General features: G+C 51.5%; 2 protein-coding genes across 2 annotated transcripts in view; one reads left to right on the forward strand and one right to left on the reverse strand.

Moving 5' to 3' along the window:
- SEPTIN11 (septin 11) overlaps positions 1-8,906 on the reverse strand; it is a 54,441-nt gene extending 45,535 nt beyond the window's left edge. Inside the window, exon 1 of the mRNA XM_050896368.1 lies at positions 8,858-8,906. Within this exon, the coding sequence (XP_050752325.1) occupies positions 8,858-8,884 (27 nt within the window). The 5' untranslated portion in view covers positions 8,885-8,906. The remainder of the gene's footprint in view (positions 1-8,857) is intronic.
- Positions 8,907-14,248: 5,342 nt separating this feature from the next.
- On the forward strand, positions 14,249-16,529 carry SOWAHB (sosondowah ankyrin repeat domain family member B). Its single transcript, XM_050896715.1, is given in 4 exon segments — positions 14,249-14,648; positions 14,651-14,776; positions 14,965-15,117; positions 15,271-16,529. Coding segments are annotated over 4 exon segments (1,938 nt in total).
- The last annotated feature ends 4,886 nt before the right edge of the window (positions 16,530-21,415 follow it).

Genomic DNA, 21,415 nt, shown 5'->3' on the forward strand with positions numbered 1-21,415 from the left:
TTGAAAGTGTTCTTCATTAAAAGCATTAGTCTGGTAATGCTTCTGTGCCACAAGATCTCACTAGACTTGGTGCAATAGTTGCAATGGTTTGTAAACGGGACTATGGCCGTGCTATTAATTCACTGATCACAGCTTTGCACCTTACAAAACAAGGAAGGGAATGAGTGTCTGCTTTACACATGGAGAAAACAAAGGCATACCAAAAAGAAGCTATTTGCTCAAGACCACCCAGCAAATCAGGAGCTGAAACACTTGCAGCATGCCAGCCACACAAGCCCTAATCCCAAGCGGCTCTTGTAATTAATGATCTAATAATGAACAATTGCCTAACTCCAAATGCTCAATAGCAAAAGTGATTTCCAGCAGGATGAATATTCAGCTACCTGGAAACACAAAACCCAAGGTCCCCTGACACTACTACTTTTTGGCAATTATATATCAGAAACCAAACTAAAATCATGCTAATTGTTCAGTGACCATCAACTGTGCATCCCAGAAGGTAAGCCACTTCTTCGAAAAGTTATTTTCAGCTTTCAGCCCAGCTTCTTTGTAATTCAGAGCATCAGGAAGGGTTTACCACTGCCTCGCTGAAGAGCTGCCCCAGGGCCAAAGCAGAGACTTACCTGCAGGTTCTCCCCAGTGTGAAGCAGCTCCCACATCTGGCACCACTTTCCACCTCCACTGGACACCAGGGACTTGTGCTGCAATCACCAAACCCTCCCCTTCCCCGCAAGACTGAGCCAGGCCTACGAGAAAGATAGGAGCGCTCCGCAAGAGCTCACTCAAAGCCGGGAAGGAGGGCTGCCTCCGGACTCTAGCCAGGGACTCGTTTTATGACTTCCGAAATGGGCCCGGCACAGTGGAAACACATCTTCCAGGTGCAGGGGCAGCATCCTCTGACCCTTCTCGTGGCGGTCCCTATGGGGACCCCTCACACGTCAGCCTTGACACCGACCAGGGGAGCACCCTCCGGCCCCTGACAACCTGCTCCCCAAAGATGCTGAGCACCTCTCACGCCCTCAGGTGCTCAGAGGACTGACTGGCACCAAGCACCTTCTCAAAAGCAGGCTGAAGGCTCAGAAATCCTGATGACTAACCAACCTCTGAAGACAGATTTGAGTGGGCAGGGGGAGAAAAAAACCCCATAAATTAGGTCAAATGCTCCTGGAAAATGCCAATTACTTTATATATAGCAGATTGCACTCGGATGTCATTTAATCTCAGCTTGCCGTTGTCAGATATTAGCTGAAATTCTCTGCTTTGCTTCAGCTGCCATATTGAAGTGCCATGTATTCAATATTAATGAGAGAGATGAAACATCAGAATGAGACTAGGTTGGCATTTTCTGTGATAAAAGATACTTTGTGGCAGAAAAGCACTCATTTAAAGGCATTAAGGATTTTTCTTGGCTTGGAAATCACATACAATATACAAGAAACGAACAAAACCATTTACAAATGTAATTAAAAATCTTAATCTTCTGATTCTATAAGCTAACAAAGGCATAATCATTGATCCATTGTTTCTTCTGTTAAAAACAACAGCGGCAAGTTGAGTTACCTGGCCACAACTAGGGAAAGCTTTACAGATAAAATTGCCGACACAGGATTTGAAAAAAGACCTTTCCCCCCCCCCCCCTCAGTGCCTACACCTTTGTGCTTACGCACAGGCAAAAAATTTCAGAGCGCAGAACTCTGTGACTGACCAAGAAAGAAAAGGCACAACGAGACCTGCCACAGCTCAACCTGGACGTGAAACAGATTTGGGGGAAGCAAAAGCAGCAGCCAACGGCTATGGCGGTGAAGTGGTGTGATTTACCACTAGAGCGAGTCACCAGACGATCTAGCAAAATCCTCGCTCCTCTTGGGGTCTTGACATGAAGATTTGAGGACTGCGCATATGTTCAGTCCCAGATGGCTGCGTTAAGCCTTATAATCACCGCTAGCATTTACAGCTAGCAATATACCTGCTCACACTATGACGACCTAATCTTTTAGCCATAAAAGCTGAGAATAAATGAGAACTGTTTCCAGTTATTTAATTCAGCAATTTCTGAAAATATCACTCTTGACATCTTAAGCTAGGAACAAAAGACTATTGAAATATCATTAGCCGTGCTGTTCCCAAGTTCATTCTGCAGATATCCAAGAAATTTAATTCTACCAATTAAAACAAAAGGAGACAACAGAGAAAAGAAAATCTTTAATCGTATGAGAAAGCATGAAAAGGAAAATCCAACTACATCTATGCACAACCTCTTTATTGGCAACCCTGTACATTTCCTACACACATCTGGAGGATGTGGGGTAATCCACGTTATTTCAGAGAGATGCCAAGAACGAGTGTCAATGATCATCAGATATCTTCACCTTTCCAGGTTGGAAATTTCTTATTTCCAAGCTAGGCTGTTGCCTGCCAAATTTTGTCCTGGAAAAATAAAGCCAGGACCGTCACCCTGCTATTCTTCATTCATCTGAAAGCTGCCAACAGCTCCTAGGCTGACTCAGATTGGAGGAGATGGGTTTTCACAGGGGCTGAAAGGAGATGATTTGTGTGCTTCGAAATACAAAGATCTGGCTGTGGCTACAAGTGGGAACCTCTATCTGAAAGAATAAAAGCCGACTTGCAATTCGACCTCTGCTGCAGTTTGTGCTCTTGTACTTCACCGCGAATCAGTCACCGTGCCGCCCTGCGGAAGAGGGAAATACAAGCTCCCGCTGCCATCGAGCAAGCCAAGCAAGCCATCTACCAAACTCGCTCCTCTCCCACCTTCGTTTTCTTTACAGAAGAAAAACAGAGGCTGCCACCACCAGACTGTCAGAAACTTAATTCAAGCCATGTTAATGTGCTTAAGCAAAGCATTTCACACACTTGGTGCATTCAACACATGTCTGGCAAATAGATTCTGTTGAGTCCCTTGCTTACACAGGACATCGTACTTGACTTTGCACCCAGTTAACTCCCCGGTGAAACACTCAGACTTTGCAGAACACCTTCAGATCCACAGACAGCCCCAAACAGTCCTGCAAATCATTTACAAAGGTCCTTCTCAGGATTCAACACACTATTTGTCCCCTTCCACTCCCATCATGTGAGAGAGGTTAATATAATTTCTGAATGAGATGCATGCAGTTTTCCAGAAACAATTCCTATTAGAACTACTGCTGTGCACAGGAATCAGTTCTCAGGAGCTGCTGGCAAAGCAGGCAACATCTGTGGCAAAACCAAAATGTTTCTAAAACAAGTCTTTTTCTATTAGCTTGTGCCAAGTATTCATGACCAGATCTGGTAAAGAAATAACCCGCAATTACAGTACTTCAATAACATATTTCCAGCAGCTAGATCCCATCTGAAAATAAATCTGGGATGCAGAAACGGTAACAGAAAATCCAATTAGATAACAGAAAGATCTAAAGAAGCTATAAGCTGAGATGGAAAAAAACAAACAAACTCCCCCCCTCCCAAAACCCAGTAGTAGTCTGCTCTTTGCCATCACCTTATGTGGGATGCTACTAAAGAAAACAAAAAGCCTAAGCCTGCAAGAAAAAGATTCAGCTCCTCCATATTTTCAGCAACTTCAAAAGCTCTAATTGCAAATTGAGACCCTAAGGCTACTTAGCCACTTTTCTAAACACAGGCACAGTCTGTATTTTTAAATAAGGAGTCCCAAAGATAGCTCAAGACTTATAAATTGCAGAGCTCAGCAACATAATTGTACTGCTAGTGAAATGGCAATAATAGCCTTGGACTACATTTCATGCCAACGCGGGTATCACTTCTGTTGGACGAGCAGAGAGCGCAGGCACGGGGAGAAAGCTTGCACAAGGGCTGGCTATTGCTAACGGAAAACCACAGGGAGCTTGTCCTCCTTCTCACGGCTCTTCCTCCACCACCTCATGCAAGGCCGAGTGGGCCTTGCCTACACCCGCATTAATCACACCTGCCCGAGCCGTGGATGAAAATAGCTCTGGCAACTCCTCAAGTCCTGGCCCACATACGTCTAAACCAGGCACCGTGGTGCAGAGGAGGGCGAAAGACATCCAGATGTAATGAAGCAGCCAAGAAAGACCATCTCTTATTCCCATCTCACTGAATGCATCACATATCAGCATGCAAACCAGCACTTACAGGAGGAAGAACAACATTTGGGGTAAATATTTGTTACCGCTGCTCTTAGCTAAGACAGCAAGACCCTGAACTTGGTTTTCTGTCTCTCATCTGGAGCATTCTCCACCAGTATTAATGCTGAATGCTAACAGCACCATGGTGTTTGTCTGAACCATTATTACACATCACTTATTACAGTAGGCTGGAGAGCTGTTCACAGAGCTGGAAGCAAAGGCAGCTAGATAGCGTACCTAAAAAAAGCCTGAAGTGCTATTGTGGGGCTTTTTTTGTTTCTTTTTAAATCACCTGGTTGCACCCAACTGTTCTAAGCTGAAACTGCTTCAGTATCTTTTCCTGCAAGAGCCACTGCCGCTTATAGGACTGAAGCCTAGAGCCAAACCAAGCCAACAAAGAGGCTGGACAAGGCAGAACCATTTGCCAAGCCAACAGAAGACCCTGTCCCCTCGGCATTTCTGCTGCAAAGCAAGCCACAAGCTACTGAGCAGCCTCGTGCCCATGCTCTCGGCATCACCTCGAGAGGAAGAGGCATACCAAAGGCACAAAAGAAGCAACAACCCTCAAATCGCTCCAGAGCGGGCAGCCAGCCAGTAAAGCCATCTCTCTCAGGGGCTGCAGGGGTGGGAAGGGGATATATAAAACATGCCTCAGCTCTGAGTAAATATTTTACTTCTCAGATTCATGCTGCTTACTTAATCAATCCCCATCATTACTTCAGAGGCCCCACTCAGACACTAAAATTGATTCCCCATGATCTCATCTACACAAAATAAGGATTTCCCAAGTACCTCCATCAGATCCCGACTCCAGGTCAGCTCACTTCATGCTGGAAAAGCTAGAGGCCCTGAGCACGTGGTGTGCTGGACACATAACCTGCCCCACCACTGAGGCTGTGCTGAAAACAAGGCAAGGAGGAGGCAGGTTCCCACCATTGTTAACATCAACGGGAGCAGCAAGAATTGTCTGAAAGAATTTCCTACCGCAAACAAGGCACCGAGGTGAATAAAGGAAATGAAGAGTTCACAAACTAAAATACAGTCCTGTGTGCACCGCCCAGGTCTGCTTCCCTGGCACAAGCAGCTGAGCCAGGCCAGGCCCAAAAAGCCACACTTCACAGCTGAAAGCAGGCAAGGAAGCAAAACCCATGCCCCTGGCCATCTCAGCAGCCCCAGCAGTGCCCCCCAAGCCCACAACTTCACCACGTTCACTGGGAGGAGAGTCCGCAGCCCCGCGATGCTCCCTGGAGGATACCCGACAGCAGGGACAGCCCAGCCTTGCAGTTAACTTGGAAAGCGACAAGCTGCAAAGTAGCCAGGGCACTGCTGACCCGTGCCCGGAGCATGACAGTCCACTCCCTGCCCTAGGGTCCATCCCTGACCCACCTCATGCCCCAACCTCTCTCAGTCTCAGCTCTCCACCTGCAATAGCTCTTCTCCCACCTTCATCAGGAAGACGACCAGACGCTCAGCTAGCGAGAGCACAGAAACGCTCACAGAAACAAGGGTGTATCCCCTTTCTTAGTGCTCATCTCATTGTCTAAAATCACTGATCACGGTGGCGCTGCTCCACCCACCAACACGGATGGATGTTGCTTTCCACAGGCGCTGCCCCACAGCTCTTGCTGATCCCAGTGGGTGTCGGTAGATCTGCTGCTCAGAGAAGGACAAAGCACGTGGAGTCTTCAGCTCCATTAGCCCCGCTCTGCCTTCTTGTCTCTCTCTTTCTTTCCCTCCCCTCCATGGAAACTGGCAGTCTCTCATTATCAAGTATTTTTAAAACAGATGGAAGAATACAGTGTGCTGTTTTAATCTCTCAGATAACGTTTTCCATGGTTCCCATGTAAAATTTGTATTCCAGCTTCATTTTCCATCAATTTTTGTTTGACTTGGAGAGGAGTATACATTAGTGTACACATACGAGTAAACGTTAGTTTTACTCCTTTAACTAGACCAAGCTATGGTTCTGTAAACATTTAGGATAAACAAATAAAGAGAAAGGTAAAGAGGCCAGAGCCCTCTTCCATGCTCTGAACTACTGAGAAACCATCCAGCACTGGTCCAGATGCTGGGAATTAACCCAGGAGGAGGCAGGGGGTCCCCTATCTAGCACATCTCAAGTTTCCAGACTGCAAGTGGCTTATCTCACACTGAGCCCAGATGACCGTATGCATCCTTCCACCCTGATGTATGTTTAAGCATATGCATGGCTTTCATCAGCTGAGAGGTCCCGTGGCAGCTCCCAGCACCAATCCTGCCAAAACTTTGCTTATGCATGCCTTTACATTTACATACCAAGATCAGTGTCTATTAAGTCAAATGAAATTACAGGCAGTGCATTACACATGTGCCTTCACATCTGTGGGATCAGGGCCTTAAAATGAAAGCCGCCCATCCTACCAAAACACGCCCTGCTCAGCTACAATTAAACACAGACACTTCAGAGCAGTTCGCTGAAGTTATTTTTTATGCATGCTTTTACAATTAACATAATGTCATATCCTGCCAGGACGTAAAAGGTTGTGACTCAGGAATGTTATCATAGTTTTAAGTCAAACTGATTCGCTTTTCGTTTCATTCCTTTTCTTTTCTTTCCCCCTCCCTTTAATTCCACCCCCATGATCCCTCCAACAAGACGCATACCACTCAGGGCCCTTATAAAATATGATTATGTTGAAAGCTTGATAGGCAAACATTCATCAGCCTTGCCTTGCTCTACCGTCTAATTAACTATTTCTTCAAACTCCCTACCGCCCCCCCAGCAACGCAACGGCAGCATGCAAAGCGGTAGCAGAGAGGATTAGATAAGAAGGTATACGAGACGAAACGCCCCCAACATCTACTGAATACCAGCCCACCGTCCTTTCTTCTCTTATCACTCCAAGATAAAACTCTCGTCTCCAAAAAGCACCGATTCTGAAGGGTGAACGGTCTGCCCACCAGCTGCTTACGAGGAAGCTGAATGCCCTCATCCTTCCCTCTCCCACATGCACATGCTTCTCGCACTGAAGGATGCTTTATTCTGCAGGCAGTCCCACTGGACTGGACTCAGAGGCATACAGATATGAATTTAGTTTAACTGGTGCAAAACCCTCTGTGGATGCTGTTTTGGGATTGCTCATGGACTTCAATTAGCCAAAAATGTGAGAGGCTGAGTAGTGGCATCAGTTTAGTATAGTGACAGAAAAATAAAGCAAAACACGTATACAAGAACAAACGGCAACCACGTCTTGCAATAAGCCGCCTTCCTGAGCCTATTCATGTTACGAGGTTGCTACTCTACACAAAGCAAAACGGCTCTGTTTGGCAATACCCTTCAGCCTGCCCTAAAACCCAGCTGAAGGACTGATTTCAATGCATCTGCTTACACTGAAAGACAAACTTCAATTTCCAAGCATGCTTTAGACCTTAAGATCAAGGAACCATTTCAGAAGAAGCTTTATACAAACAGCTGGTATAATTTATAGGTATTCTGTTAACAAACATCAGCTCTTATTTTGCTTAGTAGCATAACTTCCCCACCTCCAGTAACACCATTAACCCCATCTTCATACATTTGCTTTGCCACATCAGAGGAACCATATAGCCCCACAGATCCATAAGCGCATAATAAATGCTAAAAGAAACTGTCTCATCCTGGTCACATCTTGAACACACACACACACCCACACACACACCATTTTCTTATTATGAGAAGGAGCCACATTCAAGTCCTCCGCTCATGGGCAACATCTGTTTTACTCGCAAGCACTGAAAAAGTTACCGGGAAGTCGGTCAAGTCTCTCTCCCTCCCCCGGCCGACGATGCACAAAAGTGCATTCAGTCTGGTCATGGTGGAGTTTCATTCACGTTTCTGCAAGCTGGATGCAAGAGAGACTTCCCCCCCCTCCCCGGGAACAGCATCTGTAAGTTTTTGTGGGTTTGGGCAGGCTGGGCTTGTGGGTTTTTTTGGTCCCTTTCTCTCTGTAAAGGGGAAATCTTTTGTCTTTCTCAACATGGATCTAAAAAAACTCCCGGCCACCACATCCCCAGAAAAACGGTCACGCTGGAAGATGCAAAACACGCGTGCCCCTCAGAAGACTCTGACGCCGGGATTTCGATGACTGTTGCCCGCCGCAGCCGAGCACCCAAAGCCTGTCCCCAGGGGCTGCGGGCACTTCCCCGCCCGCCCGGCTGCCCACCCCGTACGATGCACAGCCCTCCCCACTCCCAAGTTTTCCCATCCATTGGAATCGGCGGGACAGAAACACCCGCGGCAAGCCACCAAATGCGGCCCCAGCCCTGGCGGGAGCAGCCCGCGGACCACCCCCGGTGTCTCCCCGCTACCCCGTGCGGCTCAAAGCGAAGGGCTCCGGGAGGAGCTGCCCGCCGCCGAGCCCGGCCCCGCTGCAACAAAGAGCCGCAGCCCCAAACCGGAGCGAAAAAGTTTTGCGCGGCCCCCCCCGGCCCCGGGGACGGGCACAGGCGGCGGCACCCCGGCACGCCGCACCGGCGAGCCCGCCGTGCCCTCCGGCCATCGCACCCCCGCCACGCTCCGCCTTAGACCCCGGGCACTGCACCCCGACAATCCCCGGCATGGCATCCCCGGCAACGCACTCCTACAAGCCCCGGCACTGCACGCCGCCGTACTCGGGCAATTCACCCCCAGCACCGCGCCCCTGGCATTGCACTGCACCCCTCCGTCCTCCAGCACTGCAGTCCCCGGCATCGCTCCCCGCCGCCGCCGCCGCACCCACCGCCGGTCTCCCCACGGCCACGGCCATCGCGGTGCAGTGCGCTGCGCTCCCCGGCCCGCCGCCGCCTCTGCGCTGGCTGCTAGGACTGCAACATGGCCACCCGGCGGGGAGGGCCCATGCGCAATGCAAAGGGGCCGGGCGGCGAGGCGGGACCCCCCCGGCCCTCCCCCGGGGCCGCCGGGGAGCGCGGGCGGGCGGGCGGCGCCGCCCCGGCCGGCTGCAGCCCCGCGACCGTTCGGGGAACCCCGAAAGTAGGCTAGAGCCCCCGAGGGCTGCAGCGGGACTGCAGTCGATCCCCAGCAGTAATTGCAATTAACCCCTCTCTTGGCGAGCCCTCCGGGGAGGGGCCGCGCTGCTCTGCCCCGCAGCCCGGCTGGCCTGCGGAGGGGGAGCTCGGCCTGCTCCTCCCCAGCCCGGCTGCTTGTACCCATCCCCTTCACCTGAAAGGGTCACTCTCTCCGACTCTGGCAGCCCCACAGCGATGGGGGGGGGACAGCTGAAAGCAAAGAGACCCATCTGTTCCAGGGGCCCTTGCAAAGAGATGGCCAAGAAAGCAACTGGCAAGGTCTACCAGTTTGGTTAAGAAGGAGGATGGGGATTCAGTGAAGAGATATTTATAACAGGGAGTCAGACAGGAGCTCCCACAGCTGGGGCTGTTTGCCAGCTGTGTCCCTAATGCCCTCATATAATAGCACACAGCAAAACCAGGCACCTCATTCCTCTTGTTTCTCTGAGCTCTCCCCTCCTGCCAAGCACATCCATACTCAGTTTTTAAACAAACTGGATATACCAAACAACAGGCATGGTGGCCAGTTGCTCTCCCACTCCGGTAAGTGAGTTCCAGGCATGAAATGAAGCACAGCTGGCTCCTTGCTGCTCCAACTGGCAAAATGCTTAGCATCCTGATGTTAAGCCTGATACCCCTTTACCTGCAAAGGTAAAGGGCTAAACTCAACATATCTGCTCGCAAGTCTTCAACCAAGGCAGCAACGAAGGAAGGGCCCTGCTGGGTCAGGTCCTGCAGTGTTTTGCAAGGCATAAAACCCCAAAAGTCTACAAAAGACAGAGACCTGATTTGCCCCACACATGAAGCACGTGTTGAACTACAGACATATCAGAGCTACCCCCTTATGTGAACATCCATAGAACCAAAACAAAAAAGCCAAAAGGATAAAAGCTGAGAGCACATCCTACAAATAAGTGACCCAAGGTAACAAGTAAATAGGCTTCCGCGGTACACTTACCGTTTGTACACTCTTCAACCTAAAGCTTTTACCTTTTCACTCCAAAAGTCATTTTTTTATCGCTATGAAGAAACACGTTGCTGTTTGTAGAGAACTATGAACTCCAGGTGTTTCCTTCCTGCAGCTCTTTTTACTGAGTTTTGAAGGACTCAGGAGCTGGTATTTGAGAGCAGTCACCCACCCCTGCTCCTGCAGCCCCCAGACTGAAGAGGAACCGAAGGAAGTGCACGAGCACTACCTGGCACTGCTCCTCACCTGGGGCTGAGGATCTGCACCTGGGGCAGCAGCCCTTCACTGGGCACGGCTGCAGCCATCGTTAGCAAAGCTGCTACACCGAAAAACGCTAATGGGGTTTCTACCGGCAAAATTTTGCCAGCCTAGTTGACACGGTGCTTTTATTACACTAACGTGTTAGGCGTTACTGCTAATATCCTAGGGAGGCTGCTATATTAGACTCAAGTTCTTGCTCTTGTAGCAAATTCCTCCTGCATGCATGGCTCCAGGTGAGGAGGTGCTGAGCGTGCCTGTACTGGGAAATGTGCTCAGACCAGTGCAGCCTCTAGTGGAAACCTGATGATCGTATCTAAAGGGTTGCTCTCCTTGCATCTGTGGGTGAGGCAGACACAGCTTCCCCTTGTCTGAATTAGAGGCATGCATGATACTCCTGCATCAGCGTAACTTAACTAACGCAAAGATCTTCTGCGTTTGCAAAACCCTGACGTGACTCACCGTGTCCTTCCTTGGCCTGAAGCTGGGAGAGCTGTGGCTGAGTTTTCTCCGCGATACTCATGCATACAGACCTTCCTGGGTATGGCTGTTCATGCTGAAAGAGTAGGGGGGAAAAAAAAAATCAAGACAAAGAAACGTTCTGCAATCTTTCTAGATCTCAGCTAGCGTAGTTCCTTGCATTCCTAGTGTTCAGTGGGAAGAAGCAGACCCCTTGCTCCTGAAAGGTTCATAACTGCTGCTAACAAATCAGTACCCATGCAAAGGGAACTGCCAATCCCTCCTTCCAGAGATCCTGCAGGAACCATCTCCGTTCTTCCAAAGCTGTTTTGCATCATTTTGCAGATATGGTACGTCAATGCTTTAATAACCTTTTGTGTCAGCTGCGGGCCAATTTGTCAGATTACATGGGATGAGAAAATACACAAGCAGACACAGAACTTGGGTTAAGTTACCTCCTGTTTAAAAACAAACACAGGTATATAGCTCCCTAAAGGCAACATCTTCTTGCACAACAATAGGAAGCTACGAGACTAAGTGGTGGGCTTTTTTTTTTTTTAATGTTGAAGTAATGCTTGATCCTTCCTCCATTTTGTGATTAGCACTACTCACAACTTGCTCAAATTTCACCCAAAGAATCAAGAGACCTGCTGTGTCCAGAACTCCCCAAAAGGGTGAGACCAGGTTGATTCAGCCCTTCTGAAGACTCCTACCCACAACCAAAGGTGACCAATTTGCAGACAGGGTAAATCATTAGAGCATAAGGGGAAACGAGAGTCTCTTTAAACCTCTTAGCGGGAAGCGGCAATGAAGCAACTCCAGGTAGCAGGGCTGCGCTTCTCCTTGCCTACATGCAGCATTATACCCCCTTAATCCCAAAATGTGATTTGCAGCTCAGGCTGTAAGGGGAGAGATGCGTGTCAGCATTTGGTCTGCCTCTGAATGAACGTGAGCTACTCTTTCAGCAGACTTTTGCATGTGCCTACAAAGGGCGTCAACAGACAGTCACAACCAAACGGGTTACAACCAACGGCCGTATTACTGTCCATCATCTGAGCTATCCAGTAAGCAACACGCTCCCAGCCAGTAGTGACTGTCAAGTGAGACGCGTTAGTTTAACCCATTTCACTCAAACAAGCGCAGCGAGGCTTTTCCAACCTCCGCAATGCAAAAGCATCAGCATTCAGTGTCGGTCTCAGTCCTGCAGGTATTCCAGCAGTCACTTAACGTTACCTGAGTGTGTTTCCCTAACTTCAAGAAAAAAGTTTACAGGGTGAGAGCTAACATTTCTCAGTAGAAAAACCTCTATTTTTTTAGTCAAAGCTAAGCTTATAGTAAGCAAGATAATACCTCCAAGGGTGTTTAAATGAAAATATGATATCATGGAAAGCCTCCTGCTTACGCCTTAGTCCATTAAACGAAGACAACACTTTCATAGTAGTGTTGTCATTTGCCACTGTTATTTACGTGGATTTTCTATTTTCACAATCTACCCTCCTCTCTTCTTTGTGATCACAATTACGTCATTATGCTCCATTCATTTCATCTCAACCGCTTCCGCTGAGAGCATGCTGCTGTCAAACACAGAGTCGTGACTGCAATTCAGGGCTCATCAGAAGAAGGAGAAAGGTATTTATGCCTTGAAGAACTGTACCAAAAGCATCTGCAAAATGATAAAATATTAACATAAGCCTTACCCTTTTCCCAGCACCTGCACCCTACTCAGATGAACCCCACCGATGGGATGTAGCCACACTCTCCTACCATACACACCACAGGGAACACGAAAAGCAAGATGTGGCAGAGCATGTAGTGCAGTTTCTCTTGCTGTGCCACCCCAAGCAACCCAAATCTTGGCACGCTGGAACACTTTTCTGATACATTGCCTAAACTGTAACTTCTAACCTAGAAAACTTTCTTTTAGGGCTGCTCCCACCACTACAGAGGTTACAGTTTAGCAGTCCTGCAGCTCCACAGGGCAATTTGTCCTGCAAACCGGCACGATAACATACTGCAGCAGAAACTAACGGTTCAGAGTCAGCAAGCCAAAAGCACAGACCTGGGTAGCTTGCTTACTTGAGACCAACACTGCTGCGCGCATCCACTCTTGTATGTGTTTGCAGGGTCTGAACCTTAAAAGTTTTCCTAAGGTTTTGTGTTACCGAAACAGAAATCACAAGCCTGTACACACCATCTATTGCAATCTCTGCCCGGGGTTTGTGAAGGTTGCATACACTTCTGGCTTTGCAGCGGGCTGGAGGATATTCCAGCTGCCTAGATGACAGGCAGCTAAAAATATTTACGGATACCCGGGAGCCTGCAGTAGAGATGATTTCTGGAGCGTGACTTAGGGCCTCATGGAGACCTCTTTAAAGCCAGTGGAGCCTGTATTGAGCTCAGTCCCTCTATGCCTCCATTCCCTGACTGTAAGACAGAAAAAACAGCACACCCTCCTCCCACACTTTCCACCCACTATTCACTCCCCAAACTCCTTGGGGCAGGGGCTGTCATTTGTTTGGTGTATACAGGGCACACTGCCCACTGGGGCACTGATCCTATCCATCCCTCTCAGCTGTAATGTACACCCTTGCGATAATAGCATTAGCAATACAGAACAACATTAGATCCCCACTCTGGTACAACGTGTGTCCAACCTACCTGAGCCACACAGTGAGCACAGAGATGATACGAGATATCATTTGACTTCAGGCACTCTTGGTATTTGTGTGTGGTTGTCGTACATGGGTACAATCCCACACACTTGTAATAACAGCTACCCTGAACCACATCACATTCATGTATCTTTATTGCCAGTTTTCTTAAGTCACAGAATCACAGGGCGGTTCAGGTTGGAAGGCAGCTCTGGAGATGGTCTGGTCCAGCCCCTGCTCAGGCAGGGTCACACAGAGCAGGATTGTGTCCAGTGGGCTCTGAATGTCCCTGAGGACGGAGACCACAACCTCTCCCAGCAACCTGCTCCAGTACTTGACCACCCTCACTGTAAAAGAGTTTTTCCTCACACACAAATGGAATTTCTTGCACTTCAACTTGCGCTCGTCGTCTCCTGTCTGTTCACTGACGTAATGACTGATAAAGTGCACTTTCTCCTCATCGCACGCCATCAAATTGGCCTCGCACTTCTCAGAGCACTAGCAAGGCTCCTCCAGCCTCTCTACCCCGCTTCCTCCTTCACCGCCGCTGTCACTCCAGCCGCGCAGCCCCACGGGCCGCCACCCCGGGCAAAGGCAAGCCGGGGGGTGGCGGCCCGGCTGCGAAGGAGGAGGAGGAGGCGGAGAGGCCCGGCGCGGCAGGAGGCGGGTTTCCCCGCCGCGGCAGCGCCGCGCACCTGGGTGCAGCGCCGAGCACCGACGTGCAGCACCGAGCACCGAGGCGGAGTACCGAGAGCCGGCTGGCCCGGAGCATGGCGCGGGAGCTGAGCCAGGAGGCCGTGCTGGACTTCCTCTGGGGGGCCGGGGGCCGAGCCCCCAACACGGCGCTGCTCCGCCACTTTCAGGGCTTCCTCCGCGACCCGGCGCTGACGGAGCAGCAGCGGCGGGAGCGCCGCGAATACTTCAAGAGCCTCGTCAATTCCCTGGCCACCGTCCACCCCGCCGCCGCCCCCGGCGCCTCCAAGGACATCGTCCTCCGCCGCAGGTACCGCGACCTCCTCGATGAGGAGCTGCCGCCGCCGCCGCCGGAGGAACAGCAGGAGGAGGAAGAGAAGGAGCCGCCGCCGCCGCCCCGACGCGACCCCGACCGGCGGCGCGGCCCCCCAGGGGAGGCGGCGGAGAAGGCGGGGCCCGGCGGGGGCAGCCCCCGAGGGCCGCCGTCGCGGGGGGCTGCGCCGCCCGGGGCCGCGGCGGACCCTGCTGCGAGTGCCGCCGGGCGCGCCGCGCTGCCGCCGCCGCCCCGCCGGGCCCCAGGGCGCCGCCCCCGCCGGGCCGCCCCGCTCCTGCTCCCGCTCCCCGCCGCCGCCCCCCGCGCAGCCGCCCCCGTACCGGACCCGGCCGCTGTCCTCGGGCCCCTGGGCGCTTCACCCCGACGCGCCACCGCGCTCCCGGCCCCCAGCGCTGCCGTCGGGTCCTGGGGTGCTGACCCCCGCGGGGCCGCCACGGTCCCGATCGCCGCCGCTGCCTCCCGCCGGGCCGCCCCCATATCAGACCCTGCAGCCACCCTCTGCCACACCGTCCCGGTCCCGGTCCCCACCGCTGCCGCCGGGGCCCGGCGTGCTGCCTGCCACTGGGTCAGCCCCGTTCGGGTCCCTGCCACCACAACGCCCTAGAGGGCTGCCCCCAACCCAGTCCCTGCCACTGCCATCGGGCCCCGGGGTGCTGCCCCCTAACAGGCTGCCTCAGCCCCGGTCTCCGCCACAGCCCCTCACCAGGATGCCTCTACTGAAGGCCCCACCACCCTCATCAGGCCCAGGGGGGCGGCTCCCCACCGGACCATCCCGGTCCCCACTGCTGTCGTCGGGCCCCAGGGTGCCATCCCCCACCGAGCTGCCCCTATCCCGGTCCCCACAGCCACCCCTCGCTGAGCCACCCCCATCCCGGTCCCTGCCGTTGCTGTCCGCCCCAGGGGTGCTGCCCCTGTCCCGGTCCCTGCAGGCACTCCCCACCAGCCCCTCCCCATCCCTTTTATCAGGCCCAGATGTGCTACCCTCCACCAGGCTGCCCCCATCACAGTCCAGGTCCCTGCAGCAACTCCCCACCAGGCCATCCCCATCCCCACCAAGGAGATCCAGGGTGCTGACCCCCAACGGACCAACCCAATCTCAAGCCCTGCTGCTGCATCCATACCAAACCCTGCCACTGCCATCACGTCCTGGGGTGCTGCCCCCATCCCAATCCCCACCACAGTCCCCCCCCCAGCCACCCCCATCCCAATCCCTGCAGCTACCCCCTGCCAGGCCGCCCCCGTCACAGTCCTTGCTGCCAGCACAGGGCCCCGCAGGGCCCCAAGACCCCGAGAGCAGCCTCCCAGCACCGCTGCCTGTCTTCAGGAGCATCAGGTGCCAGCTTGCTTTGTTGGAGGTGCAGGGCATCCCCCCATCGCTGCCAGATGACTGTGGGCGGCAGCCCCGCACCATGCCCTCCAAGAGCTCCTTTAGGAATGTCCCAAGCCGGGGGCTGTTGGTGCCACTGGGGCAGCGGGAGCACGCCTGGCTAGTGGCGGTGTCAGCGGGGTGCTGGGCTCGGGTGCGGGGGCTCTTCCTGGAAGAGCCGGAGCTGGCCCTGCAGCGGGACTTCATGTCAGGCTTCACAGTCCTTCACTGGCTGGCCAAGCACGGTGATGGGCCAGGCCTGCTGGAGCTGGCAGCAGCGGCACAGCAGGCTGGGCTGGCCCTGGACGTGGACGCCCGCTCGGGCTGCGGGTACACCCCGCTGCACCTGGCTGCCATACACGGCCACCAGCTCGTCATCAAGGTGCTGGTGCTGCAGCTGGGGTGCCAAGTGCAGGTGCGGGACAGCAGCGGGCGCCGGCCCTGGGAGTACCTGGGCAGCTCCACCTCGGGGGAGATCTGGCAGCTCCTGGAGGCACCCCGTGGCACAATTATGTTTCCCACGCAGCCCCTGGCCCGCAGCGTGTCCTCCGTCAGCAAGGTCTCGCTGTCTGCTGGCAGGGCAGCGCTGCCTGCCTGCCTCAGGCCGCAGCACGGCCGTACGGCAGCATCTCACCGAGCCGGCAGCGAGAGTGACTGAGACACAGCTCCCTGGCATCCCCTGCCAGCGGAGATGGGACCTTGGTGGCTGTCCTGCAAGAGGAAGCCAGGCAGGCAGAAAAAAGCTGTGAAACAGATTGAATCTACTGAAGAATGTACTTTTAAATTAATCCAATGAACCGTTGTCTGAGCCTCTCTGCTCTCCCTCCCATTTCTCGCTTTTCTACCAGTGAGAGGATGCCACGACTCTGCTGGAAGCAGGCAGAACCCTTGGTAGGCAAGTCGTATGCACCCCACAGGCAGGCACCAGCTGCTGGGTGCAGCCACAGTCACCAGCGTTAGTGGGACCACGGGTTTAGGGTCTCAGACTCCGGCGTGAAGCTCACAGCCTGGCCCCAACCAGGCTGGAGTGCTTGCTTTTGCTGACAGCGACAGATTGTTGTTGGTCCTGGGGTTTGCAAAACACTTGTTTAACACCGCCTAAATTCTGGGGAGCAGCGAAGACTGCGTCCCTTTTTAATCCCAGCAGATTAAGGACGAGTCCTGCTTTTAAAAATGCAGCTGATCAAGGTCCAGCCTTCCAGCAAGAGTCCGCAGAGAGCGACTGGCTGTGGCAGAGGGCGGCAGCTGGAGAGCCCTGAGTAGAGGAGGGTGTAACACACCCACCCCATTTCTCAGCCCACCTTGCCCACCAGCCCGTGCAGAAAGGAACGCAGGAGAGCACCGCAGCCCTGCTCCTCCCCACGACTGTGCCGGGCTGCCCGGCAGCACCGATACCACCCCCTCCTTCCTGCACCTCCAGTCCCTTTCCTCACACCGCAGGACTAGGAAGCGGTACCCGCGTTGTGGCTAGAGTCCCGTTCCCACGCTTGGGGACGGAAAGCGTTGCTGCAGGAATCTGTGTTGGGCAGCAAAGGAGCTGTGCTGCGGTACGGGCCCCAGGCTTGTAGGGGGAGGGCGGTTTCATAACCAGAGCTGCATTTCCTCAGAGACCCCAGCCCTAAATTGCCTCATAGGTGTTTATGTGATGGGAGCGGGTGGGATTGGGGGTCCAGGTGCAGGGAAGAGATGTCCAGTGCAGTCATTCCTGAGAGCTTACAAATAACAAGCTGGCTTTAGGAATCTCACTGGATTACATGGATCATATAATGTACTCTGCTCTCTGATTTAGCATAAATGAGCTTCTAAACAGTCAAAAAATGCAATAGGTTAATCTTGCACCTAATCTGGCTCTCCTATAGATCCTTTATGAAGGCAGGAAGAGAGCTAAGATACATGAGACAAGGGTACATCACTGCCTGGTTGATGTTCCTGCTGCTGGGTGACCCCAAATATAGGACCAGTGGGTGTCAGTGCTTGTGAAACTAGGGCTCCTGGCTCTGCTTCAGCGGGTCACTTTGGGGCAGACCAGTGCAGTAGGTGGGACTGCTCATGTATTCGAGGCATGTGCCTAAATGCCTGCAGTTTCGGGGAGGAACGGGAATCAGGGCAGCAGAACCCAACCCTTGCGTAACACGCATGCCGGGGAATGCCTCGAGTCCTTGCTTAAGCACTAATTGAGGTCTCTGCTTTGCTCGGGGTTTATTTGAGGGAGGAACTCTTTCCTGCAGAAGGGAAGTTACTCTGCCTGACTCTGTGGCCACAAAAGGTTGTGGCCTTTTCCCAGCCTGGTTTTCTCCTTTTACAGGGGAAGGAGCTCAGTAAACCAAGGCATTGTCCTGTGAATGATCATTCCTCTCTGAGAGGACAACACAAGCTTGAACTCATAAGAAATTCAACTCTGATGTGGCCCCTGAGCCATTGGCATGGACACCCGGAAGGCCCTCCAGGATTCCCCCACAGCAGGAGGAATCCTATGTATCTCCCTTCCTCTTAGATCCAGCCAGGGGTTATAGCCTAGATCAGCACCAACATGCAAAGTGGCTGTTGCCTGGTGAAATGCTGAAGTCTTTTCCACCACATTCAGAGCTGCTGCCACAATTCACATCATGCACCAGGGTCCCTCGGGAAAGGGCTCGCTAAAGCCTTCCATGAGCCTCAGCTAGAAGCTCTTAAAAGCAACCTGTCAACAGGGGCTATCAGGGATGCCACCAGAGCCTTCACGTACAGCGAGATTCAGGGAAGAAACCCCAAATGAAAGATGTTTGTGAGCTGACTAAAGCTGTCTGGCGAGGAGCATACTTTTGCTCCACAGCCATCTACAGCTTCCAAAGAATAAGGTTTTCCCCTTACTATCTCCAGTGTTGCTAAGACAAAGACTGATAAGGACAGTGCTACCTTGGGATTCTCATTTTACAGCCTTTCCACGACCTTTCTCCATGACGCAAATCTAAGTAGCGTGCTTTTTTCCACACGCTGTTGCAGACCTTGTCTGTCATCTTTTTCAGAACAGTTTTCTCTCCTAGTAGTATTTAGTTCAGCACTCTAACAACAAGCTGTGAAATCATTTTGTGACCACTGTTTGCTCGCCTGTTGAGATGACACTGACAAGCTGCTTTCTCCAATTTTTAAATTATAAAGCAACTCTTAGGAAGTTTGAAACTGCAAAAAACCTTTCCCTACTGGATCCAGTGTGCATTCACTCTGCTTTATCATCCTAGGATTACTTAGGAGTTCTTGGACTGCTAACATTGATAATACTGCACAGCTCCTACACCACACTTTTTAAAAACAGTCAGTCACTACTTGTGGGAATAACCACTCTTTTAACCCACAGAAAGCCTCATCCTCGAAGTTTGCTGCTGGTGAAATAAGCGACGGACAGGGTGAAACCCATCTCCAGCCCATTGTGGAAGGCAGGGCCAGATCTTTCATCAGCTGTGCCTGGAGGAATCACAGTGCCTCCCTGGAGCATCAGGCAGGCAGAGCGATGCAGGCATCATAGGTCCAGTCCCCCAGGAATAATCCACCCCTGCATACACCCACATGCAGCGCGAGCATCTCCGTTTCAAAGCGCTCCTGACCTCCTTACTACTTACTCATCAGCCTGCCTGGCCCCTTCCACACCCGTGCACGCTGCTGTTTCCTCATTGCAGGTGGACGTGGCTCCTTGCCTCACACCCAATCCAGGCATCTGATTTGGCACCACCCTGAAATACAGGACATGTCATGGATTAATGCACAGCAGGACTCTGCCCTCTGCTCTCATTGCTTTTGAAAACACACCTCCCACTTGACGGCTGATGATGATAAAGTCCACTCCTCTGCTCTCCAATGCTTATCTCTAACCAACTGCTTTGTACTCTGAAAGCCACGTCCTTCAAAGGAGGGAGGTGTTTTTTCCACGCAGTAGCCTTCGCCCATCACATACTGTCAAGCCCGTGAACTCCGAGCCTTGCAAAGTTATGGTAAAGGTAACCGTGAAAGCACAGTACCCCCCTTCTCACCACCTCCCTGCTCCTGGGGCACATGCTTTCGCACCCACTCATTAGACTGCTAAAAGCGGACAGCACAGCAGAGCTGGATCTTGATCTTGATTCATGTGGCTTCTGTTAAGGTCTCGATTATGTTCCCAAACTGTGGCTCTGATTAGACTCATGCTGCAGCCTTTACTAACAGAAATTGCACAGGTGAGCTGGCAGTCCTATGCGATTGCTCAGCTATTTACGAAGTCTCTTTGTTAGTCACCAACCGGCCTTTGCCAATGGGGTCTTTGTCACTTATGCCCAAGAGAACGGCTGCTTAAGCCACAGGAGTTTGCAAGACTAGCGCTTAAACTAGCAAACGTTTGTGCTGAATGGGGTAAACCCAGCACCGAAGAGGGAGCATGTCAATTTGAGTCCCATTTTGTGGCAGAGCTATTCTTTGAAGATATGAAGCTCCTCCCGCTCAGCAAATCAAAGCTTTCCGTCTGCCAGGAGCTTCCCATCTACAAACACGCCAAATGTACCCTAAGCTTCCCAATCTGAGAGCAGCAAGCTGGTAACCAATTGCCATGCTTCGGTTTTGGTTTTTTACAACCCTTTGGACAAGGACCGAATGCTAGAGCAACGGTGGGATCCCAGCTCAAACAACCCAAGAGGCTTTCATCGCAATTAAAAAAGTGTTCTTGGGCAAAGCAGATGAGTAATACAGCAGAACATTGCCAACTTAAGCTAATGGCCAGGACATCCTTTGTATCACAGCACTTTCTGAAGCAGTGAGAACTTGTAGAATTAAAAAAACCCCACATCAAAGAGTCCATCACACAAAATGCACTTTTTTCCTACTGTGACAAATGCCGTTTGACTTAAATAGCTTATATACAACTCCACAGCAAGAAGAGTGTCTTGCACACTTTTAGCAAGTAATGAGACAACCCTAATTGCTACTAAATCTTGTTAAAGCTAGAATTTCTCATGACTACATTTACTGCAATTAGTACCAGATGGCAGGTTAGCAGGGTGCGTTTTATAAGAAGAAAAAAATCCCAATTAACTGTACAATTTTCTCCAGTCTAAGTTTCCCCATTAAAATCAAAATTGTTAGCCCTTCAAGGAAAAAAAATATTGTCTTTGGAAACTGAGTCACACTGGAAAGCACTAAAAGTTGAATTCTCAGTTTAGCTAAACTAATATCTCTCATCCCCAATGTGAGGCTATTTAAGCAAACAAAATTTATTTTACCACTAACAAAAAGAAAAAAAAATTTTAAGATCTCAACTTAAACTAATCTAGCAAAAATATTTAACAATAATATAGCAAAACAAGCTACTAAAACACTTTGTTTTCAGCATACATGAAAAAACATTTATTAAATTGTCAACCTTCAAAAATAAAAACTATTAGAGACAAAAAATAATAGCACCACATCATAAACTTCTAAGAGTACCAAAAAAACACTACTCCCCAACCTACACATCCCCAGTCAGAGATATAACCCCCCACACACCTGAAAAAAATAATAGTGCCTATCCCCTTATATAGCCTCAGTGCTGGGCAAGACCTG

This window comes from Gymnogyps californianus, chromosome 4, assembly GCF_018139145.2.
Source record: "Gymnogyps californianus isolate 813 chromosome 4, ASM1813914v2, whole genome shotgun sequence".
Lineage (NCBI taxonomy): Eukaryota > Metazoa > Chordata > Aves > Accipitriformes > Cathartidae > Gymnogyps > Gymnogyps californianus.